The 27,082-nt window shown below is 39.1% G+C and overlaps 1 protein-coding gene across 3 annotated transcripts in view; it reads left to right on the top strand.

Moving 5' to 3' along the window:
* Positions 1–27,082, top strand: part of khdrbs2 (KH domain containing, RNA binding, signal transduction associated 2) — a 76,858-nt gene that overhangs the window by 31,434 nt on the left and 18,342 nt on the right. For all 3 annotated transcript variants that reach the window (XR_004567625.1, XM_034201871.1, XM_034201870.1), the window contains exons 3-6: positions 2,895–3,011; positions 13,739–13,885; positions 23,478–23,605; positions 25,792–25,975. Coding sequence is in view for 2 of the 3 variants with exons in the window: in XM_034201871.1 (XP_034057762.1) it covers positions 2,895–3,011; positions 13,739–13,885; positions 23,478–23,605; positions 25,792–25,975 (576 nt within the window). In the remaining variant the exon portion in view is untranslated. The remainder of the gene's footprint in view (positions 1–2,894; positions 3,012–13,738; positions 13,886–23,477; positions 23,606–25,791; positions 25,976–27,082) is intronic.

Here is a 27,082-nt window from a genome sequence, read left to right as displayed (position 1 = left end):
GGCGAAGGGAGAAGAGGTGCTTATTTTGAATGACGCTGCGTCGTAGCGCAAGCTACTTAAAGGGTGGGTGGATTCCCTGACGTTGACGTCAAGATCACCAGCCAATCAGGATTGGCGTAATGAGATTGATGCTTCTGTTTGCATACGCGTTGAGGCGCATCCCATAGTGAGACATCTCACTGGTGGGTGGGTGGGTGGATTCCCTGACGTTGACGTCAAGATCACCAGCCAATCAGGATTGGCGTAATGAGATTGATGCTTCTGTTTGCATACGCGTTGAGGCGCATCCCATAGTGAGACATCTCACTTCATGTTACTCTGAGAACTGGGGTTACGTAAGTAACCTATAGTTACGTGGTATGAAATAAAGATAGAATGCTTAAGCCTGCAGCAGAAACAGGGTTTCTTTCAACAAATAAATAAATCATCTCTAAGACAGCAGTGGTTATATTGTTTTACATAATGTATAAGATAAGCCATACAGTGTTGCCAGACTTTACTCGCCAAAGTCTTAATGAATATTAAAAAGGTCCCGCTCAGGGCTGTTGTGAGGCATCACAGGTTCAAAGGAAAACGATAAGTCTGTGTGCTTCAAAAAGTCTCAATCAGAGTTAGAGAAAATGTACAGTATACGGAGAATACCCACAATGACCTATAAAATAACCCTGACTTGTAAATGTGCAGACTTGCTTTACAGTATGTGATGTTTTAAACCAATGTCATTTATGCAACCTGACTCCAGCACAAAATTATTAAAGTAAATAAAGAATAAATAAATAGAATAAATGAAAATGCTTGCAGATTATTTAATCGGCAGCTCTAAATTGCCCGTAGGTGTGAGCATGAATGGTTTTATGGAAATAACTGCTTTCATTTTCTCTGAATGCAGGGCATTTCTGTATTTGGCTAGGGTTTTTGTATCTGGTTGTGTTTTCTGTATTTGCTTTGGGTTCATCACGGTGGATATTTTCTGTCAAAATGGGGTATGAATTCTTGTCCATTTGCAGATGTTTTATTATGTTGCAATGCATTGAGCTCTTAAGGCCATGATACCTGTCCATTGTGAGATTTTCAAAGATTATAATTTTCTTCAAAACACCAACATACAACAGTCCTCATTCACTGAGGGTCTTGTGGAAAGTCCTTTGCTCAGATGAATTAGCAGGTTTGCAGATTTACATTAGTGTGACGTGACTCAACCTTCACCTCCTGCTCAAAGCCCTGTAGACTTGAACAAAGAACTTCATTAAAATTACTTTTCAGAATGAATATGGAGATTAATACATTCAAATGTATCTTGTACTTGTCCTTCATGCAGAAATGACACTTTTAGAAGTACAAATAAGTAGATGAAATTAACTTTCATCACTTTTTGTTCAATGTCTCAAATGTCTTTGTGGGTAATTGTTGTATCCACCAACACACTTCCATCTAATATCTGCATAGTTATCAGTGTCGAGCCTGCGGGGGGCACATTGCATCATTTCAAACCTCATTTAACACCGATCCATGCCCCTTTCTGAAGCCTAAATCGCTCGCCATGGAGCAGCAGAGTGGCTCCAGACATTCATTAGCTTAATGAAAACAGGCCACTCTTCTTCTACCGCCCAGTGCGCGTTCTCGACTTAGCTGCAGCGACCATCTGCTCTCAAGCTCCCTGTCAGCTATAGGATAGTCCTGTCAAAGCAACCCCTGTGAAGAAAGGCGTCCACGTAGGTGCCTTAATCATTCAGATCAGAGGACAGCCAAGGACAGTAGGGACTCTTCTTTCTCTTTTTTTAGAAGATGCTCTCATCTCCGCGTCCCCAGGCGGCTCCCTAACCTGAGATGTAGCGCTCACTCTTGATGTTAATGATGTTCATGAAATGAGCTGAGTGTGCAGTTGTCGGAGTTGTCTTGCAGCAGCCACACAGCTGGCACTAAAGTTATTATCCAGCCAGCCACAGTGGGAGAAGCCGCTTCGTGAAAAGGTTAATATCATTTTAGGGTTGGCCAGTGTGTTGTGGTGGGCGGCTGACCACCTGTTCAGCCTGGGAGGTGGGCTCTTATCATCTCATCTAGAAGCTAACATTTGAAGGTCAAACCATTCACAATAATACAAAAAAAAGAGTGTGTGAGCTGGTACACGTAACTTTTATGGCCGTATTTTAAGTAGTAAAAAATATCGTGTTGCTTAATTGATCTTTTGCTCGTATTTTGTTCAGAAACTACCCATTTGACTTCAGATGTGAGTCTCATCTCTCAGATTAATTACCGCTAATCTTAGCATTGTTGCGTCTTCAACCACCCAGAGCTACTTCTCTCAATGTGAACACTAGCTGGGGTACAGCGAGAGGGGAATGATAGTCAGAGCCCCGAGGCCTGAATCTGATAGTTTGTCATCTGGATAGTATTACTTAATTTCCCATTGGGAAGAAACTCATTATTACTGACTTTATCTCAGCACTGACCTCTGGAACAGTCTCAGGAATGTTATTGGTTTGAGCCCATGTTTCCTTTTCTCGTTTTCTCGGCACGACATAGATGACCCTTATTAAATACACGACTAGCCAGGGCACAGTTCAAGCAAATGTGTGGGTGCATACGAGTCCCACTCCCATTTAATGTGCTACACACAGAGCACATTTCTATTGATTTATCATAGGCTGCAGATTTTTCTCGCATGATAAATGGCGACTGGAATGGGAGATTATATTGATAAAAGTTGAGTAATGGTCATGCAGCCGACATATTTTATGGTTAACCTTTTCACGAATGTATTAAATTCCTTTAGCTTCCGACACATAAAGACTCTCTTCAGAAAAACATGTCTTTTCCATTTTGTCGTCTTCCTATACATAATGTTGGAAGCGTTGATAAGGCGTCTGATTGCTTTTTTTTCTCCTGTGTCACAGTTTAATTTTGTCGGAAAGTTGCTGGGACCACGGGGAAATTCCATGAAACGACTACAGGAGGAGACGGGAGTCAAGATGTCAATCCTCGGCAAAGGGTCCATGAGGGATAAAGGCAAGGTAAGATATCGATTTGTGTTGAAATATAGTTGTTGGGCTGGTTCGAGATATCAAGAGTAAATATTTACAGAAAAACGAAGCACTTGATATTCTACGAAAGCCCAGAAGAATATTCTAACCCACAACATCTGAGCTGTAACTGAGATGAATAACACCCAGAGTATAATTAATAGCTTTCAGTTGACAAATATATGTAGAAGAAAATGTGAATGCTTTTATGTATGGTGTTTAATCGCATATTCTGTAATAGTCAATTATGAATGCGGAGTAATGAATCTTTTTGCCAAAGTCATTTATCCTGCTGACTGGTGTTCCCCTGGAGCCAAAGCTATCCGAGCGTATACACAGACAGCGTGCTGTATCTGGTGTTCACGCTTTTAACAGATCTCAGTGTGCCGCTATAGAGTTACAATGCTATTATTACTGTAGCCTCAGATTCAGACATTTAGACATGATAAAAGACTTGCAGTGTTGCCACCTCTTTGGTGAAACTGGAGCTGCATTTTATAGCATCAAGAACATGTTTAGGTAACTCAATGCAACGGCTGTTACTAATGCTTTAAAGTGGCTCTTTTACAATAAATGTCGATCAAATGTAGAAAATGTTGGTAATGTTAAAATGCAAAGATTTGTAGCTATGTATATTAAAAAAAATTTAGCAACCTTGAGCTTCACATAACTTTATAGTCAGTGTCAGCTCATTGTTTCACTGTCTCAGCATCCTTTTGGCCATGGTAGGCACAGTTTTTTTTTTGTTTAGAACAAAAGGTCTTAAAGCTCACAAACTATACTACCTGCTCAGCATCAAACAGCAGACTGACACAGTAAGTGCCTAACTGGTGAATATATTGAGGCATTTAGCAGTTAAGGAGTCAGACATTTCCCTCAAGAGATGGTAGAGAGCAAAAACAGAGCTAAAAGAGAAAGAATATTGGACCTACATTTGCCAGGTAGAGAGAAAGATTACTCACAATGAAAGCTAATGTTGCTGTTGACATACAACTTATTTCAGCTTGGTCATTTGTACATATTAAATGCAGTTTAGTTGAGAACAAATAATCTTTGCTTAAAGGTGGGGTAGGTAAGTTTCAGAAACCGGCTCGAGATACACTTTTTGTTATATTCCATGGAATGCTCTTAACATCCCGATAGCAATGAATATCTTAAGTGCTTTGACAAAAAATCCATAAAAAAATGTCATCTGTGGAAGCCGTAATACTGTAAAAAGCACAACCAATCCGTTTAGCCGACCGCCCTGTCTGTCAGCCTTCCATCTCGTGCATGCACAAATGTATCTCGTGCCCTCATTGGGCGTGCCGTCATTGGGCGTGCATTGCAGCAGTACTTCAATGACTCGCCAGCAACAGGCGGCCACTTTCACCAGTCTGCGGACGTCATGTGCGCGTTCATGTGTGTTGGAGGAGGTGCTCTGTAAGGAAGTCTGAAGGAAGGGGCGGATTCTTTTCGGCTGTGTACTTTCAAATTTTAGTGCACTCGAGCCGGTTTCTGAAACTTACCTACCCCACCTTTAAGGTGGATTTATGTGCTATTCTGGGGCTTTCAACCATATCAATGATCTTAATCAGAATTCAGAGTTGGCTTAGTTGTCATGTACTTAATAGTAAGAGCTATACAACTGGAGCTGTAGATGTGTTTTCAGGTATTCTGAATTTCACATGATGTTCTTAAGCTGCAAGAGTTGAGTCCAGTTTTGATGGACTTGTAATAAAATCACAGCAGTGTATTGATATAATTGCTATATACTGTAGTTTTGTACATATTTTACAGCATCAGGTTATGATTTAATGATATGTGCCTGTAAAAGTGGACACCATGTAATCTTCCGGATGACTAAGCTTTTGTATAAATTAATAAATCCCCAAATTCTTCAACGAATGGATGGCTTCTAATTAGAAAGTATGGGTAATACGTTTTTGCATCAATTGTCTCTCAGTCCGAGTAAGTGCACTGAAACGTTTCTTTACCATCACATATTTGAATGGGCCTTGGCCGGTGCAAGAGTTCATTTAAAACGTTGGCATCCTGCCACTAAGTCTATTCAGTTCACTCGTGTGCCGCATTGTCTGCAGTGTGACAAATGAAGGAAAGAGGTGCATTATACTGTACGCAAAACAATGGTTTACATGCACGCATCAATAAAGATGTGATTCTGCACTACACAGCACATCATGCCAAATGACTTTTTATAATTTATTATATCAATGATTTATATTTATTGAAGGTGTATTTGATATGGTGAAATACAATAAACACGGACATTTAATCCTATAGAAGTATCAGAGAGTGTTTGCGATGGATGCTGTTTTTGAAATTATTAGAACAGTGAGGTTAACAAGAAGGTTAGTTCAATGCACCAACGTATATACAAAATATTACATTCAAAAGCAAGAAAAGAGTATAGTATTGTTGCTGGAACAGGTTTTGGTAAGTGTATTAAAGTAGTGAAGTTTGCAGCAAACTACAAAAGATCAGGTAACAAGTTACAGGTTCCAGAAAAGAGTTGTGAGTCATTACTCAGTGCCAGTATGAGTAACATGGCGTACTGCTTGTTTCACCTGGAGATTCAGTCTGAGTCAGATTCATGGAGCGTTGTGCAGCACAAAGGAAAATAATAGACCCCAAACAGTGTCTTACTGGTCAGCTTTGTAACGATCTGCCTTAGCTCGGTGTTTCCTGTGTGCCATATTGATTTTGTGTACAGTCTGGGCAAGTCTGAAGGACTATGTGATGAGACTGACACCTAAAGGTCGTGACTGAACGTCTGCCTGTCACTCCAGCCAGCTGGTCACAGTGTGGGACAGACACAGCAAAAGTCTCACAACAAGCAAAAGTTGTCATCACACATTTCTGCCATCTCATCCTGTTCGTCAGTTGAGCGCATCTGTCTAGCTGTAGGGTATTATAGATTTTTCATGTTGGGAAATTTCACATCAGAACAGCCCAACAACACATAATGGACCATATGGTCAATATAACACCTTGTGCACTATATTGGTTAATATGGTGTGTGTAGAGGCTGAGAGTCCTCTTTGAACACCGCTGCAAGCAAACACGGCAAGGTCAGAGAGATTCTTCAGTTCCTTATAGAAGTGCAAACATAAAGTATTGATGGGTTTAATACAGGCATATTGCGGTCATGGTTACTGATGTATATCTCAGTGTGCTGCCCTGTCTGTAAAACTCTCCAGAACATTCCAGTGACAAACTATTGAAACAACTTGGGGACACGATCATCCGCCCACATGCATGTTTTGATCTGATCCATGATGACTTAAGCTCTCTGACAGTGAATGGGAAGCCGGATGAAATTGTAGGAGTGATTTTTAATTAAAGCTGATTTCTCCTCTGGGTAGATAACAGCCCTCTGATGCAAGAACAACAGTTTGAATCCCTAGATTGGCTTCGTGAGTGGCTCTCTAGCTTCTCTTAACAGCCACCATCAAGGTATCCTTTATGGAAGCAAACAAGAGACAGAAGTATTTGAATTTTATTAGACACCGAATTTATAGCATTGAAAATAATTACTTTGAAAATCATGTATCTGAATGTTTTTGCTCCGAATTTACCTATGTGAAATAAAAATGTAAAAATTCAAGTGAAACAAATTCGAATGTTCAAATTCAGATCCCAAAAATTCAAGTGAAAAAAATTCGTCAAAAAATTCGGTGTATAAAATTCGATGTCCAAAATTGCGATGCAGCATCATCCGGGCTATTCAGACAGGATAAGCAATCGAGCCCTAATGCAATCAACCCGACTTCTGGCCTATCAGAGCACGGCTTTGTCAGTCATGTGATCACAACAACCTGGGAGAAAAATTACGGAGAACAGTGGGGCTCGCTGCTCGGGTAAGTAGTCAGTTTGTGCTCTTTATTTTACAAGCAGTGAGGGCTCGACAGCATTTGTATCTTACATTAGCTAGCTAAATGAGTGAAGTAGCCTTGTGCCTTGCTGTTAGGAAGCTCCGTAGTGGGGTGGGGTGGGGGGGGGGGGGGGGGGGGGGGGGGGGTGACGGTTTGCAAAGTAACGTTACGATCACTTCGGTTAGATAAGTCAAGTAGACCACACTATAGGAAATACTCTTACAAAAGCCCTGCGTTTAAACATGTTAATGTTACTTTAGTAAAAGTATGCTAGTATAATTAGGAAAGTGTTGTTGAAGTATTTAAAGTAGACACAAGTTATACTATTATATCATTTGTTTTATTGTTATTACCGATGCAAGAGTTGACTTAACTGTTGTAGTTCATTTTGAACCATGAGCTAATGATTACTTTCATAATGGTTTAATGTGCTGACTATTTTCTACATTAATAAATCAAGGTCTGGTTTGTTCAAACACTCAAAATAGTAGGACATGCTGTCATAATTACCCAGAGACCGAAGTGACACCTTTACAATGTTAAAGCTGTTAGATAAATGAAGTGATGTAAACACTAAAATATTCAAGATAGTGTAGTGGAAAAGAGATAGTTTTAAAAACATGTTACTAAAACAAAATCTCTTGTTTTGGACTGACAGTAATGATTCAAGAAATAGTAGATAAATAAATACACACACATCAATCTGTTGTGGATGGAACACAACAAATGGTGCTCTTACCTGTGATGCCTCCTCCAAACATTATAACCAGACTGTATCATTCAAACTATAAGTAACAGTTCTAGCTACTTGACTTTACACAAACAATTCAAAAGACAAAATCAACACAATTTATTGAAAGACCAATCTTTATTTTACGGTGCCTCTCCTTTTGTTTGTATTATTAAAAACTGAGCAACTCAACAGTTAACTTTATATTTCTTATTGTCCAAAGCATCTATTACACTATTTGTTCCCCTCTCATATTCACAGGATGGATGATTAGAGACTTAGGGGGAGACCTCAGCTTTATGAACGTCCTGTCTGTTGCTTTGGCCAGAGAGGACAGAGGGTCTTTCCCTGCGAGGAGGACCAGGCCTGAGGGAGGAGGACCAGGCCTGAGGGAGGAGGACCAGATCTGATGGAGGAGGACCTGCACCAGCTGCACCTACAGAACTTAGCCCATGCTGGGCATAGCTGTTACCACCTGCACAGGCCTAGCCTGTCACTTTATTTGACAAAATGTGTTTACTTAATCAATTAACAGATTAACATTTAGTGTAACTTATGTATATTATGTCGTTTTTATTTTTAAAAAAAATGGTGATGGTTCATGCTTGATAACTTTTAGTTCACATTTCAATAAATTGTATTTGCACTCCTTTTGTCCGTTATTCTTACTGAAAATGTTAAGTTACACATTCACATCTGACTGAAGATTGGCACCATTTATTTGGGTATATCCAGTCTCTGATAGTGTTACGTTATTATGAGAGTGCTCCGTTTGATTCTGAAATTGTATATATTTATATAAATATATACATAGGCTATATATGTGTGTGTGTGTGTCCGCATCGGTAGCCTGTTATTGTTTCATTATACCGCACTGTGAATGAATCAAAGTAAATATATAAGTCGTCATGAACACATCTGTCCATCAGACAGAGGGCTGCTGTGCCTCCTGTCATCATTAATGGACGTCTCTTTAAAATGACCGCTCAGAGGAGAGGAGTTCTAATTTCTCTAACCGCCTGCTGCTTCCCCTCCTCTCTCCTCGGCTCGGCTCCTCCGCTCGCATCTCCTGTGGGCGGGACTAAGTCTCGAGGAGGGGAATTAGTGAAATGAGAAAGGGCCTAAGTGTCTCTTAGTGAATGTCCTGTAGGCCTACTGCTCTTATATCTCATCAGCTTCTCCTTTCCCTCTTGGATATTCTTCTGGACCCTCAGAGAAAGAGAAAATGGTGAAGCAGTCCTGTCTCTCAGGCATGTCCTTTCCTAACAGACATATAAAAAAAACATATTATTGCAGAGCAAGTGTGTTATTTAAGAAAGAGGTGTGTTTGTTTGTTCAGGGGCTATAAATATAATGATGTATACTATAAATCCAACAGTGTACTACAAAGATAATCAGATTATGAATAAACCGCGTTCTAAATTTATCAACATTGAAATAAATGTATTATTAAAATAATATGTAACTGTTAACGTGTGTGATACATATGAATATGGCATATGAAACAAAACACACACTGAAGTCACAGATAACGTCATATCTAATATTTAAACAAATAATTTCCTTGTCACTAAAGCATTGACTACGCTATTCATCGTCCTTAAATGCATGAATTAAGTTACATGTTCCGTTCTACAGCCACGATAAGGCTCTTTCTCAAGTGTGAGGATAATGCAATTAAAAGAGGCATTGGTAATAATATTAAAAACGACAATGTTTGGGTCGTTCGTCGGATAGGCGGTTATCTTGAAATGTGACGTTCATACTTTAAAGATACACACATTTCATTGTGAGGTTGATTTAATATACACTAAGCCTCTCTTCAACAATACGTTGACGTTAGCTAGTCTATGTTATGCTATAGTAGAGCATAGCGAATTTAAACGAACCTTAACAATGCATACAGTAACCTAACTAGCAAACTAACTATCTAACGTACAAGGATGACCTTATTTTAGCAACCTCGCACAGAAGCCTTCTGGTATACAGTAGCATCCCACTAAATGTTTTACACTCTTGGATGCTACGCATAGCATCGTTAGCACAGATGGAGCTACGATTGCTCAAATGCTAATCCAACTCTAAACATTCAGTAACGTTAGCTTAATAAAAACACCAGTAACATAACATAAAGTACGCAGGGTTGGCTTACCGAAGAAACTGCATTCATGGACGGTCTGTTTTAACCGCAGATAAATCCTATATTTGCATGACGAATAGTCCACCAGGAACCAACACAACAAACACGGCCGAGTTCAAGTGTTCTCCTCATGAGCTGAGCCGCTGTAGCATCACGGAGCTAGCAGTGAGACAGAGGAGCTAGGAGCAGGGTTAGGGTTACCCTAACCGCAGTCCCGTTGTCATGAAGGGGGAATCTAACTATATACAGAATATGTTTTTGTTGATCCAGGCTAGAAACATGTTCATTTTCTGATGTTAAGTTGGACATTTTAACATAGGGTCTACGGGAATTGCTCCAATCTGCATCCATTGCCTACAGTTTGCAGCATTGGGCTTCACCGCACTGTCCCCCAGAAGTCGGTTTGATTGCATTCAGGCTCGATTGCTTATCCTGTCTGAGTAGCCCGGATGATGCTGCATCGCAATTTTTGACGTCGAATTTTATACACCGAATTTTTTGACATCGAATTTTAAACACATTTGTATTTCACATAGGTAAATTCGGAGCAAAAAAAATTCAGATACATGATTTTCAAAGTAATTATTTTCAATGCTATAAATTCGGTGTCTGATACAATTTAAATACTTCTGTCTCTTGTTTGCTGCATAGTCCTTGAGCTAAACACCCAACACCCAATTGTTGCAGTGCAGTATGAATACACAAAGGTTCCAACTAAATGTATTTTGGCATTATGAATAATCCCTAAATTGTTAATTAAGTAGCAGCGGCTTTTGCAACTAATACAAGATGACAAAACGTACCCACAAGGTCTGACATCACTTCCTATTATTTGCACAACAAAAAGTTCATGATTCAACTGGTCTCTTTAAAACATAGTAAGGACTGGCCCCGAGCTAACAGATCCTTTAAGCTGTTAAAGTTAGTGTGAGCCTCAGGAAGGGGCCCCTCGGGGACTCCGTTAAGACTAAGACTGAATCACTAAGTGATTGGGCTTTTCTTGCCATCAAACTTTTGAACAGTTTGCATTAGGAGCATGGATTGACATCTTTCCTCACTTCAGTGCTTTCTGGTAGACTTTCTTTAAATCAAAGTCCTCTATCCAAATTGAACACCTCTATGCATTTTTAATTTATTTCTCCCTGCCCCTACTTCATTTATCCTGTGGAACTCTTTTGTTTTAAGGATTTGTTTAACTGATAGTGTGGAGTTGAAGTGAACACAAAGGGGCTAGAATTAGCATGAGGCATTTAACCAGCAGAAATACATTGAAACACAGTAAAGTGTATTTTGTTTTAATTTGATTTTTATGAAATATCTTGGTTTTGTTTAACGCCAAAACAATTTTTTTATTTCTGATAAGAGAAAGAGGCCAGTTTTCTTTCCAACTCTAATGTTCCTGGGATGTAAAGGGAGTAATCTGACAATAATGTAGAGACAGAAATCCCATGGCACCTACTGTTTGTCTTCGTCATGGAGGTGCCTGCATCATTTCCCTAGAGGCTTCTCAATACTCAAATTTCCCCTCCTCGAGACTTAGACCCGCCCACAGGAGATGCGAGCGGAGGACCGAGGAGGGGAAGCAGCAGACGTTTAAAGAAATGAGAACTCCTCTCCTCTGAGCGGTCATTTTAAAGAGACGTCCGTTCATTATTACGTGGCAACAGCTGCATCAGCTGTCGAGTGTTTTGTCATAGCGCTGTATCTCTGTTAGATCAGCTGAACATTGTTCCCCCACATATTTACTTTGAATTCATTGAGAGTGCGGTATAATGAGACAATAACAGGCTACAGATGCGGACACACACACACAAATATATTTATATAAATATATACAATTTAAAGTATGAGAGCACTCTCATAATAACGTAACACAATCAGAGACTGGATATATCCCCCCCTCTCTCTGGTCGCTGAAATGGGGAATTGAAATTACGGGCCAAAAGTTGTATTTACAAGTAGGCCTATTAAAAGTAAGCAGAGGCCACCAAACCAACTGAGACCCGTCTGTCCGCCGCATTTACGCACTGTACAACACACACCTACACACTGTACAACACACACCTACACACTGTACCACACACACCTACAGCTCCTAAAGCATAAGCCGTTGTGTATTTTATTATGTGAAGCAATGGTCTTAGAAAAATATCGACTCTTTGTTTGTAGATATCTACTAAACTAAAGCAAATAAAGAGAGTAGGCCTGTTATACTGAGTGATATATATTATATACACTGCTCTGCTTTCTGCATGGACCTTACAGCTGTTCTCTCTGGAAACATCGCGACGCGATGAGAGCAGTTTTTAAAATAATATCCAGGGGATGCATGCATAGCTGTCATTGGCTGAGATAAGTCCGGCCGTGCGTCACGCCTCCACCGTTCCCGGAAATGCATCCGTGGAGGAGCCGTGGAGGAACCATCAGTGTATCCTCGGTTATAGCTCCTCCAGAGAGCCTCCTCGACGCTCGATCCTCGGTCCTCGGTGTGCATTTAGAGAAATGAGATGTCCTTCAAAATGGCGCGCTGAAATTCATTTCCGGGTCACTACCGGAGGACCGAGGACCGAGGAGTCGAGGAGGGGAAATTTGAGTATTGAGAAGCCTCTCCTGTGTGTGTGTGGTTTTATTGATCACACGTGTCATGCCTAACCTGTCCACCAGGCGTCCCCTGTGTGTTTTACTCCCTGGCACACCTGTCCTTCATCTGCTAATCGGTCTGCTGCCTCCCCAGCTGCGCCTCGTTACCTCGTTAATCTTTCTTTTTGCCTTGCTGTCTGAAAACGAGATGCCCAAAGATAATCAGCCTGCTCATGATGTGATATTCCTTCCTAAACTGTAACTGTACATTTGCCTTTTCAGAGGGAATTATTTCTGTTCCTTGATTTTTTTTCCCACATCCACTTGGCACAAATGGTCACAAATTCATAATTTACTGTCCATCAAGATGACATGAACTATATGCCATGTCTCAGGCACAGGATGTCAATCCATTTAAACATTTCCCCGAGCTGTTTTGGAGCCGAGCCTGCAGAGCTTTCTTGACAACGAATCACCAAATGCAATTTCTAGAAGAAAAAAAAACACATTCACTAACAGCATCCCTAGTGCCAAATATGTGACTGAGCTGTACTATTTCTCCGTTATTCTTGTCAGGTTATTTTAGTGTAGTTGTCAGATGAGCAGTATTTTATTTTTTTATTATTCTTTGGAAGTTGACATTCCTTACGCAAGTGAAGAAAAGGCCACATATCATTCAGAGATGTTTTTGTGTGGGTACTACAGTGATGAATGTAGTGATTTCTCAAGTGTCTCCTTGACTTGAAACTAAAGTTACTGTTGGTTAAAGCATGTCAGTCTAATAAATGTTTGTAATGAAAGGAGGAAAAATAGGTTGTGTTTCATAGCAAAACATCTTTATTTTCAAAATGATTGTACAGCAGGAATATTTTGTGGCTCAATACAAATGTTTAACCAGGCTAGCAAGTTTTTGGCCCGACCAATTTTGAAATATCTTAACAATTGAATGGATTGCCATGAACTGTGTAAACAATCTGGTAACTGGTGAAGTATCCAATTGACTTTGCACTCGTCCCAAGTCAAGTCTCAAGTAAAGTCAGGCTAGGCCTAATTCCTAAACTTTGAAATTCAAGCCCAAAACAAGTCATAATGCACTCCTATTTCGAGTCTATAGTAATTAAAGAAGATGAGAAAATATGTGTTATCCATCATATATTTCGTTTTTGTTGTACACACATACTGGAAGATATAATCAACAGTTCATAATGATTCATCAGCATAGACTACTTGCTTTGTTTTATTCAATATGCAGTACAATATAAAAAACTGATTCCAAAATCCAAATGGTGTGCAATATTGTAATTACTACCACTAACCCAAACAACCTCAAAGTGCATATTGGGTTTCTATTTTATCTGTACACATATTTTACTTGCTTTTTGTTTTTTCACAGGAAGAAGAATTAAGGAAAAGCGAGGAGGCCAAATACGCCCATCTGAGTAATGATCTACACGTTTTAATTGAAGTCTTTGCTCCACCTGGAGAGGCCTATTCGCGCATGAGTCACGCCTTGGAAGAGATAAAGAAATTCCTAGTTCCAGTAAGTTTAATACTTCACCTTATTTCCCCCTCCTATTTTTCATTAGTGTGCAGTATACAGTGTATGGAAATCAGTTATTACTGCTGACATGATTGTTTCTCCAAGAGTTTACAGTATGCAGGGTTTATTATTATAAGGGTTCGATAAGCACTTTCTCCGCTTTGCAGCCACTTCCCTACACTTCATGCCCTTACTTACAAATGAAAACTAATGTATTCAGCAATTAATGTGCAGTATGAAAATACTTGCAAGACTCTGGCAACTTATAGCCCGGAGAACTGAGCAATAATTAATGTGCATGTTGTGTACTCTAGCTAATATTAATCAAGCTTTGCCAATGTGACAAGCCTTATAGAGGAGTTGTGCTGCATGAGTCTACTTGGTGTTGGTTCTTCCTATTCTGAAACCTTGTTCTTACAAGCATTTCTGCTCACCGGGCCAGTAGGATGATGCTGCATCTTCATTGTACAGCTAATACCCTTCCTAGTACAAATTACAGTCTGCAGAAAAAAGCAAGAATAGCTACATTATAAAGCTGCTCCTGATGTTTCTGTGTTAGACTTTCAGATAAAATACTACATGTAAAAACTAGACATATCTTGGGTTCAGACAGGGACTTTGGTCTGGTACCTGAAGGTTGCCGGTTAAATTCCCAGATCAGTCCAAGACCAGACTGACAGTTTAAGAGGTGCCGTTTCACTAACTGGGCACACTGCTTAATGCTAAACGTCACCTTGAATGTGGTGTATGTATTTCCTTCCTTAAAGGGGACCTATCGTGCAAAATGCACTTTTGTACGTCTTTTATACATAAATATGTGTCCCTGGTGTGCCAGGGAACTCACAAAGTGTCAGAAAACAAAACCCTCTCTCTTTTCCTCCGTACCCAAATCTCTAAAAACCGGGGTACAATGGAGCTGATCCAAATTTGCGTCCGATATGACGTAATATCTGAAATGTGGACCCACGGCACTATCAGAAACGTTGCTATCAGAAACTATGCCCGACGTGTTTTGGACTTAATATGGTATTTGTTTACATTAGCAAGCATCGCTAACACTCAGAGCTAACCTGTACTGGAGAGAGCATGTGTAAAAAAGCAGGAAATAAAAAGGAACTCATTTTCTGGTGAACCCCCTCCTCTTTTCTCTTTTTTTCAAGCTAAGGACCCAGATCAGCCATTCTCTAACAGGGCTGACAGAGGGATATGAGGGATATTTAAAATGCATGATCTGTTTGGTATTTTGAGCAAAACACATCATAGACATGTTTTCTATATATTTTTATATATCTGAGACCCATAATATATGCCTAAAAATAGCATATTGGAGACCTTTAATACAGATTTGGAAGAATTGGGTATATTTCATAGGAGGTCTTGTTAAACATATTTAATGTACCTTTCGATGCCATCCTGCCCCTCAGCAGCTCATGAGCCTCTTTGACTGGAGGTGCAAACAGTTGTGATGAGAAGTCGGGCCTTAAAAACAGAACTGGCCCCTGCTGAAAGATGTGTTATGCATTCAGAGCACATTTCGGAACTGTTACTGTGCTCAATAGTATGGTAAAACAAGCTTTGAGCAACCCTCTGCCGAGATAACATTCAGCAGTTTGGTGCTGTAAATGCACACCAGGCGTACATTTTCTCAGAAATGCTAATTTGCTTCACAACCCATTTGTGCTCTGATGTGATTTGCATTGTGCCATCCACACCAGCTTGTTGTGGTAAAAAAAGGGTCAGATCAGCAGGAGCTTTCGTGTATCGTTAGCTGGGGTCACTGTATAAACTGCAGTAAACACGATGCTTTACTTTCACACTATATTTCCAAGAAAATAAATGTATTACTGGCAGAGTCTCAGCTCTTGCTTAATTGCAGTAGTTAAAGAGGAGGTACTGTGTATTCTAAATTATTATAATAACAGTACAGTGCGTTTTCTAAATAGTTTATACATAGCATTGGCTGTAATGCATACAAGTGTAAAACCATTAAGGCCAGACAACAGTTTGAGTCTTTTGTGTAAATCTGCCAACAGAAATAATTAATGATGCAGTGGAACTGTAGGAAGAGAGCAAATCAATAAGGTTTAACTAAGTGACATAAGAGCTGAAAAGGATAACTGCATGAAAAGGCACTGTTTGCTATATTTGCAGGTTCCATTTAGTCCCAGCAGTGAACACTAAAACCTAAAATACAGTTGCCATTATTATAAATGCTATTCCAAACTAAAATAAGACCTGCTAATTTTATATATTATTAAATTAATACTAAACATATATAATTTATTTTTATTCATTTCATTTCAAACCTTTATTTATCCAGGTGTATCCCATTGAGATCATTGATCTCTTTTTCAAGGGAGACCTATTGATGAAAAATATAATGTGAAATTAGAAAATATGAACACACTTTCCCTTAAGTCCACTTGTCATGTTTATGCCAGAAAAATAAAGACCAAACATTATATTTTATAGCACATGCATGCTGCCTCAGGGGTCTTATAGTTTTGCCAATAAACTGCATAATGTAACACAAAAGGCATCTGTCAGTATCCATAGTAACAGATGTTTCCTGCCTCTGGTGGAGAGTGGCAAATGTGCCCTGCTGTTTATGTTGTTGTTATTGCTTCGCTGTGTATTAACAGACTTTTACTGTTTTCAGAATGCAATTTCAAGTGAATTGCTATAGGCTTAGGCATTAGTTTGGTCGAAAATAATCAGCTTGGGTTTGATAACTTGTTAATGTTGTTAATTCAATTTTTTAATTCTCATACTTCCAAAAGGCAGCATAATGTTAATTAGTTTATCGGATTTGATTAACTTAAGGGGGACTACATCGATTTAACACATCAAAGTCCGTTCACTGGGGTTGGGGAGTACTACTGCATATGTATAAAACCTTTAGCTCCAGGAGGTCCAGTGTAAAGTCTGAGAAATTAACCCAATGTGGTAATTGGTTTAAATACAAGACCAAGTTTGAGAATGAAAAAACTCTGAAGGTGTTTAAATTGTTAACTTTCAGTTGCTTCTACACATCCAGATCTCCATTCAAACTGTCAGCTACAGTGTTGCATTGTGGATATGTCGGCACCTGGTCTGACAAAGAGGACGATTGCGTTTGATGCAATTTGTTTAAACTGTCTATCTTGAGTTTAACAATGTTAGAGAAATTCCAGGACAGACTCCTTTTTTTAAAATCAGTTTTTGTCAGCTCAGCATGTAAAATGTAGAATGCACCAAATACAATTTGGCCCAGGAGGAAAGATTGACTGAATTTATGATCTAGCTACAGACATGCCTGATTCGAGACAGCTGGTGTGCAACACTATTGCTTTTCTCTGACGGCCCACCAGGAAAACTAGCACTGCTCCAGTAACCAATATACCCCTGCTTGTGCGACATTATGCCTCAAAAACCCAACTCAACTCAGAGTGATGCAGCAGGCAGGATCACAGAGACATGGAGCCGTCTCCCACAGCGCCACATGTTTAGTTAAGTGACTTACACCGCTGGTGGCAGCTATAATCTAAGTATGTGCCAGAGCCAGAGAGCTGAAGTGAGCTCACTGCTACACCTCTCTCCAACAAAAACTCAAATGTGCTCCGTCTTCTACGCAAAGAAACAATCTTTTAATGTAAAAATCTGAAAATAAATGTCTTGCATTTTAACAAAACATGCTTCCCAGTGAACTAATATCTACAAAACAGGGAATAACTTGTTAAATGTTTAAGGAATTCTTATGCCGTTTCTACACATTTATTCTGATATTCACAATTATTGAAAAAGGAACACACTATTACATGAACAAGCTGTGTGACCATTTCCAATTTCACAGGCACCATTACCGTATTTTTGGTGAATGTATGCAGAAATAGCACACAAAGGCCGCCAAGGACTACAGTTTGTCTGACTGTGAATTTTATCAATCGTTGAAGCAACTGAGGAAAAGAAGATTGTCTAAACCGAGCCCTCAGATCTGCCGTGAAGCTACATCTGACTACAGAAGTGCTGTCAGTGCTGTCAGCTCACAGTTATGCACCCTTGAAAAAGTACAGGAACCTGATCAGTGCGATGCTGTATAAACACGCTGAGAGAAGTGAGAAGGAGGAGAGGAGCTCCTGCTGTCAGCTGGATGAGTGTGTGGCATTCATCGCGGGCCAGACTGCATTTTGGCAGACAGAGGGTGACGCAGATGCTTGAAGAAGATATGTGAGGGTAATTTGTTTTTGCATAAGTCAAACATGACGTCAAACTAAAATAAACAGGCTATTAAAGCGTAATTACATTTAATCTATTTGCTCCATATGATCCCACATAAAGAGACAGAAGACTTGCCCGATGTTGCAGGGGCAACCACTTCTGTTCAGTCATCTGCATTATTACCTTCAGCAAAGACCCAGACAGCAGGTGCTCCTAACAATACCTGCCAATTTACTGTGGAAATGAAGGAAGTGCAATGAATGTTGAGCTAACTTTGAAATAAATCCTAAGAAAGAATACTTTTTTTTTTATTATTACGCAATGGTAGCAGATTTTGTCCTTTAATAGCGCACTATATATATATATAGATTCTGCAATCGGTATCAACCCTGAATTACGAAGCAGCACAATAAAGTGAAACAAACAAGCATAAATCCTAAATTATACTAACAAATTAAAACTTTTGGTATCAGAAGCCCAGGCCTTCAACCAGTGCTTTTGTTAGGAGCATAAATGAGCAGCTCATGCGGAAAAACATATGGATATACAGTAACGAATGTAACAAGCATTATATCAAAATGCAGATAAACAGCTGTTGCTGCAGCTGCTTCTGCGCCACTGGATCAACGGGCCTGATGTGCTTTGGGAAGATAAGAACATTTTTCACAAGGTTGTTACGCAGGACAGCATGTTATCTAATGGTTTTTCAGACTTTTATTTAGCTGGAAAACAAATCTTACAAGACTGTGCCCTGTAGGAATTTACGCATACGAAATTAAAATAATCTGATCATATTACATCCTAGAAAACAATCTGCTCACTACTGTATACACAGGTCTTTCTTAAAGTCTTCTTTCTCACTGAACTTTAAATATACTTATATAACTTCTGATATAAGTCAGCAACTATTTGTGTCTATGTGGACATTGAAACAGGTGACATGGACTGAAAAAAACTCACGGTTGGAGGTTGCCATTCCTGCAAATATGAGTTTGTCCAGCCCTGCAAATTGACCCATGTGCCTGCTGTGTAAGGGAACATGAAGTATCACACACTTAAATTCTGCCTATCCAGCTATGCAGACACAACCCTTTATAAGAGCGTCTTCATCAGCTGATCTAAAAATTAGACATATCTCACTTCAGATTTTGTTAGCTCATGGAAAACAGCTCATTCACAGGCCTGGGTGCCATGAATCTGTATCTCTGAATATGTATATTAGCACTGAATTATTTTAGAGAAGCAATGCATCTACTGACGTGTATAAATCAGATATCTTAGTATATTATAATAGTTCTCTCAATATAGTGATAATGTGGATCCCCCTTGATTGAACAATATCATTAATCCAACAAAGGCTAGAAGACTTTTTCCAAAAGCTGGGATTGATGTGCTGTCTTTGCTTGTCTTTCATAATTTGTTTCTATTGGAGCATTATATTTACTCAGCAAAATGACATTACTAGATTCCCTCAAGGTCTCAGAGGAGATCACCATCTTTTTGAATTAAAGATCTACTGAGATTGATTATCCAACATTTCTGGTGTTTTTGCCAGAAAAATGTCCAAGGATAAAGGAGGAGTTCTTTCATAAATTGTCCATAAGCCACCAGACTCATATCACAGTGATAGAGGCTAGGCAAGGCAAGAAATCAATCAACACAGCCGGCAACAGAGACATGTCGCAGGTAGACCCAAACACAAGAGAGATCGGTATCGCCACGTACTGTGCCGACCCCTTCAAGTCTAACTATAGCTCTGTGAAGGGCAGTGTGTGTGTGTCCAAGGTCACGCAAGGTCAGAATTAATCTGAGTGAGCAAACAGTCTGACCTGAGAAGCCTCAGCATGCGGTTTATCTCTGTGTACTCATGCTAACGTCTCTGTCAACAGTCAACTTTTACAAGCTCTGGCACGTTTGTTGTGCTTTGAATAAGCTGCCAGCTTTCCAATTAAATGTCCTGCCAGTCTCCTTCAAACCAGCACAACGCTGTAGGACTTATTAATTCATTAACAAGAGAAGCTATGTGTGCCAGGTGTCAAGTGTTTTGGAAATCACTAGATGCTTTTTCTTCCTCTGTGACATGAGTCAAAATCTGTTCTTCATATGTCCCCAATTTGACTAATATCACATTGACGTAAATGGAGAGATGGGAAAACGTGACCGGAAAATTAGGCCGAAATTTGTATGTGAAACGTGTACAGATATTATTGGGCATTGGTGATGTACGGGTTATGATAAACGCAGTAGACTGACACCCATGGTTCATTCCGGCAGAAACGTTAAGTACAGAAAAGCTGATGGGAAAAGATGGGGTGATGGCATCAGAGAGCAAAACACAAGGCACTGAGGATCTAGTCTACGGCTAAACCACCGTACTGTGGCCTTCAGACATGCTGTAAACATATCGTTATGATTCTATGTTAAACATAGGCTGTCTCGATGTTAAAGCATGAGAAATAAATGGGAGAGAAGGAGAAATTAATGCTGCATGTCATTTCATTTAATATTCAAAATATTCAATGCTTGCATATGACAAAAATATTCTTTGAATTTATGACGTGATACTTTTGGTGTTTCCCTTCAGGTCCACTAATCTGGCATCATTGAACCTCTAGAATATCAAGCTGCCACAAAGCACCACAATGAATTGAAACCCATACTTTTCTAAATGAGAGGTTGAAGGTCCAAATATGTGAAATGTTGTTATTATTTAGCCATATAGTATAGTGCAGGGGTTCCCAAACTTTGCCATGCCAAGGACCCTATATAGCATTATCGTCTGGCGGGGACCCCCCTGTTGCAATTATTTTTTTTAATGATGAGTACATTATGATGGAAAATATGACAAATTACAGCTTAATACATTTTCTTAATATATATTTGTATTAATAATTAATAATCAGTTATTCTTCTAAACATTGTATTTATCTTTTGTTTGTCATTCATTACATTCATTGTGTCTTCTATTATAAACATTCTTAACACAATATTAAACAGTAATATCAACAGTAAACATATTTTTAAAGTGATTTCTGTCTTTATAATATTATATAATCTTGAACAGTAATATGAACAATTAACATATATTTTTAGCATTTTTGAAAGCTACTTATGTCTTAATAATATTATATATAATATTCAACAGTAATATTATCAATAAACATATTTATATGCATATATATAAACAACAATATTTGCTACATCCGTGCTCTCATCCAGCTGCAGAGCGAAATATTCACTAGCTCTCACTTGCTCCAAAAGCTGAGCAGATACTCAGTTTCACTCTCAGTAGCGGCAGCTCGATTCTGATTGGCTTGAAGGGCGGTCGTGTGATTTAAAAACAAAAAAATAAAATATTAATAAATACAAAATATAAAAATGTTGGCATCAAAGGACACATAGATTGATAGATATGCAGTTATTAATAACATCTAAAAAAAAAATAAAAATGTAACTTTAAAAAAGAAAAAAAATTCCCCTTTCCCTCAAACTTTGCGTGACCCCCCTGGAGCCCCCTGGCGGCCCCCCGGGGGGTCGGGCCTCCACTTTGAAAAACACTGGTATAGTGTACAGAAAAATGTGTGTCTCTTTTTTAATAAGACAATGTACTCCTTCTCCTTCATTAAAACGTTGCGTTATCTATGAATATGCAACGTTTTAAGGGTCCCTGTGGAGTGTTCTTGTAAACAAGCAACGTTTGTTTTTTTCATTCAGTGTTACTCACTAAAGCTTTACATTTGTTTAAACAAACGAGTGTGTTTTCTTCCTTGTAAAACATTTGCAAAGTCTGCAGTGATAACATCTGTGTATACCGGCTTGCAAGCTTCTTCCTCACAACCTTAGTTAGTGCAGAGTACACACAACAAAACATGGCTCCACACTGTTATATCGGTCAAAAAACCCAAAGAATGATACCGGAGGACACAAGATATTTCACTTCATTGTAAAGGCCATCCTCACTATATGGGCACTGGAGGAAGTTTCCAGACCACACTTGTATAAGTTGCATATTAAACAACTATTGGCTACTAATTTAAACTATAGCTACGATGTACATTTTTAAACTGAAGCTCATTCTGCATAGTGTTCCTCAAATATAAGGTGAAAAAAAATGAAAAATAATACAAATAATAAGAAAAGTCAAACATTAATGACTTTATGCTGAAAGACATTTTCGAGCCGACGAAGAGTGTGATTGCACATTTGGATGTTAAAGTCACCAGACTACATTCTGATAATGAGTTATTTTTCCCTTCACACAATTGGACAATAAATCAGTTTCACAATGTTTCCCATTCACACTGAATAACTTGTAACTAATAATAGGCTTTTGTGTGGTAACATTCAGTGTCAAAACTGTCAAACTCAGTGTGAAAACACCAATTCATTAGTGTCGTGTTGATGAGTTTACAACACATTAAAACAAATGTCATGAAATAAGAACTTAAAAAAAGGTGACACAACTCAGAATATCATTATAGATTAGATTTCCAACTCCAACTCAATTGTAACTGTCTTTTCTGGAAATATATTTTGCAGACTTGGTCTAAGTTGTCATTCCAGCTTTGTTTGTAATAACCTCTGTGTGTGTTCTGGATGGCGTAGGTTTTTTGGTGTGTGGCAACCAGTCATTCAGTCACTAAGACCCAACAAAAGTTACAACATGTGGCTGTCAAACCCACTGAAGACCAAAGAAAGCCTTTGCTGCCTCTGTTGTTTTGCTGTCATTAGAAACATATTTTGTCCGATACTCCACATTCTAGGTGGGTGTGCTTTCTGAGAAATACGCACGTTTATCTGTCAGCAATGACAAGATAATGAATACTGCTTTGTCCACTCCCTTATCTGATGCGTAATAATCCGTATCATGTTTGATAACAGGTTCAGAAAAATAGAGAAGACTCACAAAACAAGATTTCACACAAAGTTGTTTGTAACAAAATAAGCTGTGTTTTTGCTGTTGCTTTGCAGTAGGTTTTTTATTTTAAATTCACATTTGTATGTTGTTGTAACATCCAGGTTTTGGTATCAAGTTATGATTTTCGTGGTTATTTCTTCTCCCATCCTTCCAGAAGGCAATTTGTTGTCAAAAACTCAAACTAGTTCTGCAAAATCTTTAACAAAAAAACTGTTGCTCCACTAACTGCTGCTAACAATGAACCCAAGGCTCTTTTATGAACATAGATTTTTCCTACAATACGTATCTCTTCCCAGCATGCTGTGTCCAAACATAACCAAAAGGAAATATTCTTCATTGAGTATTCAACACTCAGCAACGCCATGTGTTTCCTATGTGCGTGTCAAGATCATTTTGATTAGATGACATATGCTGCTGTTGCGAGCATCTGTTGCAGTCAGAAGACAAATGTGACTTGCTGTGTTTTGTTTCCCGCAGGACTACAATGACGAGATCAGACAGGAGCAGCTGAGAGAGCTCTCGCTGCTGAACGGCTCCGAAGAGTCGAGCCGAGGCAGGAGCGCGCCGGTGAGGAGTGCACGACCGGCAGCCACCATATCCACAGGGTAAAGCACTATAATACTGCGGTGTGAAAGAAAAAGGGCTCTAAAGACTTGAGTATTTGTGTGTTAATGCAATAATAACAGTTCTTGAACTTTAGTATTTCTGAAGGTAACGGTTATTACAAAAAGTTTGCTGAGAAAATGTGGCAAACTTCATTTCAGAAAACTTCAGAAAATTGAAATATTTCTTTACTGTTAGGTTAAGAATTTGTCTTCAATATGTTAATATGTACATAATGGTGAGCACAAATGGTTTTCTCCATTGTCAGGGGGGTTTATTTTACTTTAGAGAGCTCGTTTTAACACTGTTGCTTGAGGCTGGCTCCAACATCAAATCAATCCCAACACACCCCATGGTAAAATACTAAGACTTTTGAGCAGATATACACATGTTATCAGGCTGGTATCTACAGCTAAATTCAAAATCGGAAATCCGTACAGACCATCATTTTTATATCTCGACTGTTTAAATTATATAAAGGCTAGGAGTTATGCTTAGCTAAGGACGTAGCCACTTTGAGTGACAGGTGGGTTGGTCTGCTCAGATGCATCGCCCGGGCTTAAATCAACACGTCTCTAGGCCCATTTTTAAAAAATGATTATTATTATTTGTATTAGCCCGTGTTGGGAACAATGAGCCAAACGTCAGAGACTAAGTTCATTGTAAAGACAGTCATATTTTTTTCCCGGTCAGTCATTTTCACAAGAATGACAGCTGTGTTAGCTGTGTTATTTTCGTATTGTCATGCAGAAATATATTATTAACAAGTGATAATACACTTACTGTAGGTGAGGGGGCTCCGTTGAGCATATATATTACTTGTGAATAATTATATGACTGTTATAAATGGCTGAGCAGTATCCTCATGATGAGTAAATCATTTTCATGTGTTTCTTTGATGCATCACCTAAAAGATGTCAACCTCTAGCAGCTTATATGTGTAGCAATATGATGCATACTAAAACTCAACCGTAGAAAATTAAAAAGGAATTGTCCAATTTTATAGTGAATTTAATGGTTCATCAAAACTTGATCAGGTTGTAAATCGTTTTTTAAAAGTTTTATCCTTTACTAATGTTTTTTTCGAGTTGTGTCTTGAGTTGATTTCCACGTCCTCTACCGTAGCTCATGGGGATTTTAGGATACAGACAGGAGCAGCTACAGAAATAACTTAGTGTCAGAGAACATTTGATCGGTTTAGCCATGCATGCAGCTGCTCGTATGAAACGTCGGCCTGTTCAAGTCTCCTCTAAAATTTGTTTTTAGAGCAAATTGTCCGTAATCTACCTTTGCCGTGGCGGTCCCTAAGGAGTAACCAGGTACGGTGTGCAATGAAAACCTGACCTAATTTCAGGTAGCATAAATGAGCTAAATCCTGACGCTAACAATTTAAAGTCACCACCACCACTTCCCTACCTAGATTTTCTCCTTGTAGCACAACGATAAGCAATTATTGTTAATCTCCATTAAAAATATGCACCAGTAATTCCCCTTTGACAGGATGTATTTTTGGATCACAATGGGCTGCTACCTAGTGAAGGATGTGCCAGAGGAAGAAAGGGTATCCTAGCCCACCTACATCATGCCGCTGTTAAAAATGTGAAATTAGCGGACAATAGACAGATTAGCAATGCTAAACCCACCCTTCAATCCCTGCAGTGTTTTCTGTGGTTCTGCTACTGGACAGTCATACCCCCCCCATAAAAGAAACAATCCACCTTAAATGCTTTTGCCCATGTCTGCCTGCCCATGTCCTTTGGCTTCTAAAGTCTCTTTTCTGGACCGTGCTGAATAGGGCTTTGTAATTCTACAATGTTGTGCAGCTTCAGGCAGATGGAGGTGTGATTTTGTACAAAGACTCGGCACTGCTCCGCTGTGTTATTGAAATAAGCACGCTGCGTCCCACAGGCATGTTTGACAAGCTGAGAGAGACACAAAGTGACACTCTTGAGCCCTCTGATCATTACAAAATCTACCTCAGTGCCAGCGGAGGTTATGCTTATCTTGTGTTTCACCCGAGCAGACTGTACGGCAGCCACCTACTGAGGCAGCATGCACATATGCAGCGATAAAAGGGAATCAACAACTTCCCTAATGTCTTAACCCCACTTTTCACTTAAATCACTGCATAACATGTTATGGGGTGAGACTCTTAAGGCAAATGTTTGTCTGTTTGACGCTTTCCCAGGGGCCACAGAGGCACAGGGAGGAGTGCAGCAGCACCTCGGGGGACAGCAGCAGCGACACACGGCAAACTACCCACGACTGTTCTCACGAGGGAGGTACAAGCCCCGAGAGCCAGGGGGGCAGCAGGGAGCGCAGGATACAGACCCCTGCTGTTAGCAGTCACACATGAGTCATACGACGACTATGTAAGTCCAACCCTTTTTGCACACACTGAAAAGTATGGCTGTGACTTTAACTGTGAGTATATCACATACTCTATCCTTAATGAGAATCTGGATGAGTCTTTATTTTACAAGGAGAGGTAAGGTATTCAGGGACATGTGCTGGAATAATTAGGGCAAGCAGAAAACTTTGACAATTTGTATTTAATTAACTTAAATGAAATGCATTCCATGATTATGTTTGCAACAATGTTGGTATCTGTTAGGCAGCCATTGATTTCCATTCATATCAGAATAATATTAAATTCTACTTGCTTGTATTAAAAGTTGATAAGCATCCTTGGTATGGCTTGGTATGTAGTTTCATAAAAATTCCCTTTCCTCTTTTCCCAAAACATTTTAAAACTATAGATATTCTTTGGCCCACATACCTTCAAGCCAAAAACAAGGCCATTTGCTGATAAATATTAAACAAAATAATTAATTAATCTGTCAATGAATTATGATAATTGGTTGAATGCATTACTTTAGTTCTGTTCAAAAGTAAATGAACCTAAATAAATGTTAGGTGTTTTATGGAAGTATCTTTGCTGCTATAAAGAGGAGTGTTTTGTCTCAAGATGTCACCTTTGCAACTTTTGACAGTTTTGTCCCATGGACGAGGCATTCTATTACGGGACAGCTACATTTTCCTGTCCACAAAAGTCTGTAAGCTTAGCACCTTTCCGTGTACACGTACAGAGTACAGACGCATTTTAGCTCAGGTTTCACTGTATTGAGTGCTGAGATATGTCAGCGTTGAGCTCCATTTGATGTGACAAATCTATCCATCACTTGCTCTAACTGGTCATATTTTGGACTGCTGTGCATTAGAAACGTTCTCCTGTCAAACTAATTGCATATTTACACCATCTTGTATTTAAAAAAGAAACATGGAGGAAGTTATGAAATGATACCTTATCTTCTGATGGGGTAAAATGAAAAGTAAAACAATCCAAAGGTTAATGCCAGAAAGCATCCACATTCTGATATCAGACTTTGATAAATGTGATATGGTACCAAATGTTTTTGGTATGATGTGAATCATATCATATGAAGTCTATCTGCACAGTCCCTAGGGAGAGCCAGATG

Source organism: Gymnodraco acuticeps, unplaced genomic scaffold (genome assembly GCF_902827175.1).
Source record: "Gymnodraco acuticeps unplaced genomic scaffold, fGymAcu1.1, whole genome shotgun sequence".
Lineage (NCBI taxonomy): Eukaryota > Metazoa > Chordata > Actinopteri > Perciformes > Bathydraconidae > Gymnodraco > Gymnodraco acuticeps.
The sequence above is the reverse complement of the archived record's forward strand: the minus strand, read 5'-3'. Positions and strand labels throughout refer to the sequence as shown.